An 8,359-nucleotide genomic window follows, 5' to 3' on the forward strand; every position below is an offset into this window, starting at 1 on the left:
TCATTTCCATAGTAATGTTATACGATCTTTTGATTTCTTACCGACTTCTAACATAATTATTGTGAATGATGGTGGACCTAGTTATTGCAATTTCACTAATTTAAGGATATTTCTATGATCATCATTTTTTTTTTTTTGTAAATATGTTGGTTTGATAACTTTTGTTATGTATTCCATGTTTTAGAATTGGATAAATTTTTGTATGGTTGGTCATGTGTTAATTATTGCTAGGTTGAGGAGAATAGTTTAACAATTGAGACGGCAAATAAAATTGGCACTTTTGTGAAGGAAAGGGGATTACCTTTATAATTATTATCTAAACTTAAGCAGGAAGGAAGCAAGTTCTTGGGACATGATGGATCTGTGGAGGCATTGCCTTCTGCGGTTTTACCAGACTGCTAATGCTAATGTTTGCTGTTCAGTCCCCCCACTTCTTTTTTCTACCAAAAGCTGCTTATGTTGTGGATTTCAAGATTTCATTTGCAAATTGAACTTTTTATTTGTTGTCTTCACTTGTTTAGTAAAGATTGTGTTTGTATTTCATTTGCAAAATGTAAAGTGATTGTAAGTTTTTTTAAATTTGATTTGTAATTGCATATCAATATATCATAATAATATTATAAATGTTTATTAGGTTTTTTTGTAATACTATTTCATATTTGATGTAACTGTTTTTGGATAATTTTGGAGTTGTAATTGTAGATGTTTGTCTTGTTAGTTGTAAGTTGTAATGTGGTTTTAGAGAATTTGATTAAAATTAGTTTTATATATATAATTTTTGTTATCCATTCTTTTTGTTAATTTTAATTTAGAGTTAAATTCACTTTACCCCTTGAAGTTTCAGGAGTTTTTCAATTCGAACCCCAATGTTTAAAAATTGGCAATGTACCCCCTAATGTTTCAAAAATTTTCAATTCAGACCCTCCGTTACTAATTTCCGTCTAATTGAATGGAAATCATCCCACATGCGTCTCATGTGAGATTTTGATACCCTCTATTCCAATTTTGCCCTCATTAAAACTTATGAAATTACGTAATTACCTTAAATTTTATAGGTTTTAATGAAGGTAATTACGTAATTTCATAGGTTTTAATGAGGTAAAAATTGGAATAGAAGGCATCAAAATCCCACGCGAGACGCACATGGGTTGATTTTCGTCCAATTAGACAGAAATTAATAACGGAGGGTTTGAATTGAAAATTTTTGAAACATTAGGGGGCATATTGCCAATTTTTAAATATTGGGTTCGAATTGAAAAACTCCTGAAACTTCAGGGGGGTAAAGTGAATTTTTTCCTTTAATTTATTAATTTTTTAAAAAATATTTTATGCATTGCGAGCCAGGTACCCGATAAGGGGCTCGGCTTGTCTAAGAGTTGAGCTCGAGCTCGATCTCACACAATAAATTATTCTTGGCAAGCCGAGCGACGCTGGTGATTTCAAACCCGTCACGAGCTCAAGACGAGCTTGAGCTCATTAACTATTTTCACGAGCTGAGCTTGAGGAGCCATGGCTCGCCCAAGCTCGGCTCGTTTACAGCCCTAGAGACCGATGATGATTCTAGGAGTTGCTTGTGTCTAGGGGTTGCGATTGTGCTGAGGTTTAGGGTCCTTGAAGGGGTTGTATATGGGATTATTCTAACTAGGGTAGTATGTGACGCTAATGTAGGGTTTTTATATAAAGACTCCAAGAGGGTTTTCAAGGGATCGACCACAATTATAGAATGCTACACATTGGGGTGTGTCGAAAGAGAATTTGAGGATCAAGGTAAGTAGGCTATCTTGTGTTTAGTATTTTCATAAATAATGACCCAGTGCATTTTATACATAATCTTTTCAAAGACAAAACCGGGTTATCTCTTGAACTAAATAAAATGCCATTTTATGCATGAAAAGTGTGACATGAGCTATTTTTATAATTCTTGTCTCGAAAATATGCATGAATTGTTTATGTTGCTATTTGATAATATTATATGTGATGTGATGCTATTTATGATGTAACAAATATGGTGACACGGGTACCGTGTGTGTGTTATGTGTATATGATTGGAGGCAGTGCAACACACTATTTGTTGGTTCTGGCCTCGTAAGTCGTTAACCCTAAGTAAAGGGGGTTAGGCTAATAGGGTTCCGTAGAAAGGGAATGAGCGGACCAGTCCTTGCCGAAAGGTGATGTGCAAGACAAGCACAACCTTACTCTGGGGGTTAAATAGAGTAAGCTATGTTATGAAAATTTGGAAACAAAGTAAGGGCTTGGTTAATATTGTTAAAGCTATAATATTGTGAAGGCATCTCAATGAATATTTTGTGAATAATGATATCCATGCTTAACCTTTTTATCTGGATATAAACTGCTCATTGTCACACACTAGCACGAGATTACATACTTTCTAAGTTGTCGGACTTACCCCTTACTTTATTACACCAAAGGAGGATGAACGCGGTTTATAGAGGGGCTAGCTAGGGTTGAGTAGACCGGACTTGGAGGCAGATGCGGCCGTTCGATGTAAAGGTATTGATTGAGTTATGACTTGAAAACCCATCCTAGAACTTCGAAGGTTATTTGTGATATCTATCATGTGAGATGTATTTGTATATTTTAAGAGGGTGCAACTATTCTTTGTAGTATCATGTATAATTGATGACTCAACTGATAGTGAGGTTTTAGTAATGCTCTGATTATAATGACACATACTTACAGATTAAAATAAATTTATGGACTTTCCCTACTTAATTACTCTGATTGAGGAAAATAGATCCTTGTGGACTTACCAGTTTTATGGTTAAGTCTGGGACACGCTTGATAATTAATTACCAGTTAATTAAATTTTCGGGGCGTTACAAGTAGATGCCCATTCACCACTGCCTCAACAACAATTACCCCATAACGATCAAGTTCTGGGAGGCAAAGGTGACATCAACACCCCAACTAGCCCAATTGAACCACCTCAAAGCAAAGGCTCTAATGATGATAACCACACCTGCGCACACCCAATGCTGGATGCAGTGGAGGAGGAAGCGGTTCCCTTTGAAGAAGGTATGGAAATCATAAAAGGCCAACAAGGAGAAAATACTGGAGTTGGTGCCGTGGAAAAAGGCAAGGAGGACAAAACGCAACATAGTGCCATCATCGTTGTTACAACAAAAAATGATGTGGATCCTTATGGAGAAGACAACGGGATTCATCCCAGAAACCAAAGTGACTATGTTATTGGTGAGTATTTCGAACCCAATAAAAAAGAACATATCACTTGTGTTTTGCAGTAACTGTCACTTGCACCAGAGCGGAAGGAAAGAGCACAAAACTCCTTATCCTCAGCTATACAAAGCTTGTCGATGGTGCTAAGGAGACAGCAAAGACCTCCCTCTCACTTTGCCGCCATAAGGGTCAAGTGGAAGCAGAAAATGATGAGAGGGAGGAGGTAAAAATGTCCTCAGATGTGAGCAAGATTCAAGTAGATACCCTGCACGGTCCAAATCCGTCGAGAAGGAAACACAGTGTTGATACAAAGGTGCAATATTCAGATCCCAATTAAAGCCAACAATATACTGAAGGGGGCCAAGAATGTACCGTTTCGAAGAAGGAAGAAGATCAATATTGGCAAATTGCTCAAGTCTCATTCCCCAAATAAGCCCTATACATGGACAGTAACTCGTGGATAAGTTTTTCTGAAGTAGAGGAGAATGATGTAGGACAAGTCAACAGATTGAACGATCTGTCGGGGCCATCGGACAATAATTAATTAATTACTCATCAAGAATGAAGTCCAATTAGGAAAGAAGAGATTAATTGACATATTGTGTTTTAGAAGATATTCTGCATAACATATTTCTTTAATTCTCCTGATTTTCCATCTACCAGATTCTCATTATTAGTCTTTCTTCAGCACCAATTATTTCCATATATTTGGAAATCCTTTGTGCCCAAGTAATCCCATAATTATTATATTCTGCTTCTTTTTTTTATTTTCTTTGTTGGGAGATTTATCCTTTAGTAGCTTTAGGGTTTCATTATGAATTACTATAAGTTGTAATAGAATAAAGAGCTTTTGATCAATAATTTTATCGGTTTCTATTCTCTTTCAACGTGTGTTAGTTTCTCTTTCACAATTATTGCTTATGATATATCATAAACCCAGGAAATTACTTCACAATAGAATAACGAGAAATTACACAATGTCAAAGACTTACAAAACCTATGCACTTGACATTCCTGTGTACTAGACAAGCGACCCACTTATCCTCTACAGTAAACTGGATAATTGTTTAATGCCAATGGATCTAGAAGTCCATTATTAACTAGTCTTTGAACCATATTTAGGTTAAAATGCCCAAGATGTAGATGCCAAAGATATGCTTCATTAGTAGAAGAAGAATTTCTTTTTAATGATAAAGAAATATGAGCTGGTTCTAACATAGAATTGTTAACTACATATTTATTAGGAGTTATAATATATAAACCATCATTGATAACACCAGAACAGATAATACGATTAACTTTCTTTATTATCACAGTATTCTTCAAAATAGTGGAACACCCATGTTTACCCAAATAAGTAGTAGGAATTAAATTTCTGGGAATGTTGGGAACATAAAGACAGTTTGGCAATATTAAAAACTTTGATTCAAAACATAGTTTAACAATTCCAATGGAGTGTACCATAACCCTCGTTCCATCTCCTAGTGTCAAGTACATCTCTCCTTCATTCAGTTGCCTGGTTTCCTAGAACCCCTGCAATGAATTGCAAACATTATTAGTTGATTGCGAATCCACATACGAGGAATTTGGTGTATTCGCAACTAAACATGTTTCAACCAAAAAGGAATATACATTACATTGACCTACGGAAGCAAGATACTTAGGGCATTCTTTCTTCTAGTGCCTAGGCTTATCACAGTGATGACAATTTCCACTCTCCTTGCCTTTTGCCTATTTGCCCACTGTTGTGTAAATTTTAATGTACTCGAGAGTAAACGAATCATTTTGCAATATAGTGTTGCAAGTGCAAGGTCGATTGTTGTGCAAATATCTACCTAAATTAATAGGAAAATAAATGTACGTTTAACTCGCAAGTCCACAAGATCAAAATAGTAGTATAGGGTGCAAGTACGAGATCATTCCCACGAGGATTACCATAAATTTTGCTTAAAATAAATTTCGTAATTAAAACAAAGCAAAGATTGATTTTTGAGTTAATAAAGATAAAGGTATGGCTTTGATATCCACCACTAATCATGCTCAAATAATATAACAATATGTCAATGCTTTAATCATATTATGAATACCTAATGTTTGTCAACCTAAGGGTATGTGTGTCTAATTCTTTTCTTTTTTAAAGGATTTAGCATGGGAGTCTACTAAGTTTTTCTTGAAGAAAGTATAAATCTGTGGAAATCGACAAACACATGGAACCTAGAGCATGGGTGTCTACTCCCGGTTTTCCATGTTAATTAACCCAAGAACCCGTGAGGAATTCTTTTGTTACTCTATTAAGCCTAGGACTCGATCATCCAAATTGACTGAAATAACTAATCCATACCACTTGCATATGTTGATCAGGCACACACATATGAGGAATTCAATAAAACATGAATTAATCAAGTTAAGCATCACAATATCATTATCACAAATGTGCCAATATTGAAATATTAAATAAACATAATTAGGACTTCAATCTAGTCCTACTAAGAAGTTTAGTTACACATAAGTTTGATGTTAAACATCTTCATAAAATAAAATAGAAAGGAAAAGAATAAACCCAAAAACTTGAGCTTGAAGTGCCTCCAATTCTTCTCCTTGAAATTGTGTATCTATTCTATTGGCTTAAAGGTCTATTTATAGGACTTAGGAACACTCTAGAAACCCTAACAATCGTAGCTTTTGCATCCTAGTTTGGCTAGAGTTTTGAAAACCCTAGTTGGGGTGAAAAAGGGCACTTTCCAAAATAGGGCAGCTGTTGCCTTGCTTTTCACGCACAGGTGCGCTCGATCGCGGCCATGTGTGCTTGATCGCAGGTCTGTGATCAAGCCTTCTTCTTGTGCGCACGAGTGCAAGCCTGTGCTCGTTTGGACATTCTCTGGTAGTGCGCTCGAGCACAGGTCCACTGTGATCGATCGCACTATCAAAACCTCTAACTTTCCCAATTTTGCTCTTTAAGCCCGATACTTCCAGAAATGCTTCATTTTCTTCCAAAAACCTATAAAAACACATAAAACACATAAACGAAATAAAATAGCACAAACTAACAAAACTAAGGATTTAACAAATATAATTTAAGGAGCTAAAATACATATATTTTAATACTTATCATCCATCCCATAGGGAATTGTATTTAATGAAAACCAAATGTATCTAGACCAACTAAATCTTAACCTAGTTTCGAAAGATGAGTGATTTTTTGAACATAAAATAAAGAGCATACAATAGACAAAATGAAATTGATCAATTGATAAAGTACTAAGGTTTTTGGAATTCACACTCACCAAATCATAGCAACGTATTCTCATGGTCATCCATACATCCGAAATTCTCTACATAACACTCTTGATTCTCATCAAAATTGTTATGTGCAATAAAAATCTTAAGCATGTAAAATGTAAATTAAATCAACCGATGTATCCTTCTATGGCAAAAATCACAATGGATGCCCAATTCAAATTAAATCATCCAATGTATCTGTTTGCACAACGAATCACAATGGATACCCAACTCAAACTAAATCATCCAATATATCCGTAAAATGAATCACAATGAATATCTAATATACTGACAAATGAAAATCCAAGCAATCAATTAAATGAAATTATTCCACTAATTGAATTGAAGTAGAACATTTGAAACATAAAACACTTATATATTTGGAACGTATAAAATTACATGACAATATGGTTGGTATTCATTGGTGAGGCTTCATCCTCAACTTTAGTTGAGAGTTTAGCTTCTCATGGAAGTGAAAAAGATGACAAAGATAATTGAATCCATGGAGTTTTGAGAAGCTTACAAAATAAAACACCCAATTGAGAGCACAAAAGCAAGAAAACCCTAAAACTTCTTATCTCTTCTTTGGTTTTTCGTCCTCTACAGCATCTCTCTCCTCTTCTTTCTTTTTCTTTATATTCGCCTTTTTTAGGGTTTTTTTTTTCTTCCCAAAATCGGCGCTTGAGTGAATGGGGCAGATTTTCTGGAACTGATGCGTGCGCTCGAGTGCTGGCTGAGGCCTGAGTGCGCTCGAGTGCACTCGTTCTTGTAGGGTGCCTTCCTACGGTGCAGGCGCTTGAGCACTGATAGACTATGCTAGAGCGCTTATGCGCTTGAGCATCTTTCTACTGGGCTCGATCCTTAACTCCTAAGTGGCTTTTTCTAGCATTTGCTTTTCTCACATGAAATCCATAATTTTCCCTTAGCAACCTGCAAAACACTAAAATCATATAACTAATACAAAACATTATGTTATAATACAATTAAAGGATTAATGGATGCAAATTAAGGGGCTCAAATATACAATATTTGGCACTTATCACCAACTTTCTTAAGCCTCTTGACAATTGGTTTGCCAACTGGTTTAAGTTGCTTATGCTTCTTTAATCCTTTTGGTCCAGAACGAGAAGCATAGTTAACTATGACTTTGGACATTAGGATGTCTTCCGCTGCGATTAACTCATTCATCAATTTTGCCAAAGTGTATTCATTTTTGTTCATCAACATATTTAGCCGTAACTGATTGAAAGAATTTGGCAGGGAGTGTAGAATCACATCTACCTGAGATTCCCCATCAATCTCAACACCCAGCACCTCCAATGTATTAAGCATGACTATCATGGCCAAACAATGTTCCCTTACTAGAGTTCCTTTAGCCATTTTTGTGTTCAAAAAAGTTATCATCGTGTCTAACTTAGTAGCATGACTCTGCTCTCCAAACATCTCTTTCAAGATAGTCATCATGTACGCAGCATGATTCACATCTTGAAGTTGATGTTGGATTACGTTTAACATTGAAGCCAAAACGTAACACTTGGTCATCTCATCGAATTTCATCCAGGGAATAAATCGTTGTTTCATCCTTAGATGCCTTAGCAACTGGCTCATTTGGACAAGCCTCGGTCAGCACAAATTTGTGCCCCTTAGCAGTGAGCACAATGTCTAGATTACGTTTCGAGTCAATGTAATTCGGACCTATAAGCTTATTTTGATTTAAAATAGTGGAGAATGGGATGAATGAAGACATTTTTGTTTCTGAAAAAATATTTTGATTTTGACCATGTATTAGACATATGATTTTTAAGCAATAAATAAGATATGTAAACCCAATCAAAACATATAGCATTTAAAAGCTTTGGCTGCTAAATCCTATAATTAAAAA

The 8,359-nt window shown here is 35.5% G+C and overlaps 1 protein-coding gene across 1 annotated transcript; it reads right to left on the reverse strand.

Moving 5' to 3' along the window:
• Positions 1 to 7,322: 7,322 nt before the first annotated feature.
• LOC132187893 (uncharacterized) lies at positions 7,323 to 8,019 on the reverse strand. Its single transcript, XM_059602320.2, has 2 exons — positions 7,502 to 8,019; positions 7,323 to 7,407 (listed from the first exon to the last, which is right to left on the reverse strand). Exons 1-2 carry the CDS (start codon positions 8,017 to 8,019, stop codon positions 7,323 to 7,325), a joined length of 603 nt encoding a protein of 200 aa, XP_059458303.2.
• Positions 8,020 to 8,359: the final 340 nt, after the last annotated feature.

This window comes from Corylus avellana, chromosome 6, assembly GCF_965113065.1.
Source record: "Corylus avellana chromosome 6, dhCorAvel1.hap1.2, whole genome shotgun sequence".
NCBI classification, from domain to species: Eukaryota; Viridiplantae; Streptophyta; class Magnoliopsida; order Fagales; family Betulaceae; genus Corylus; species Corylus avellana.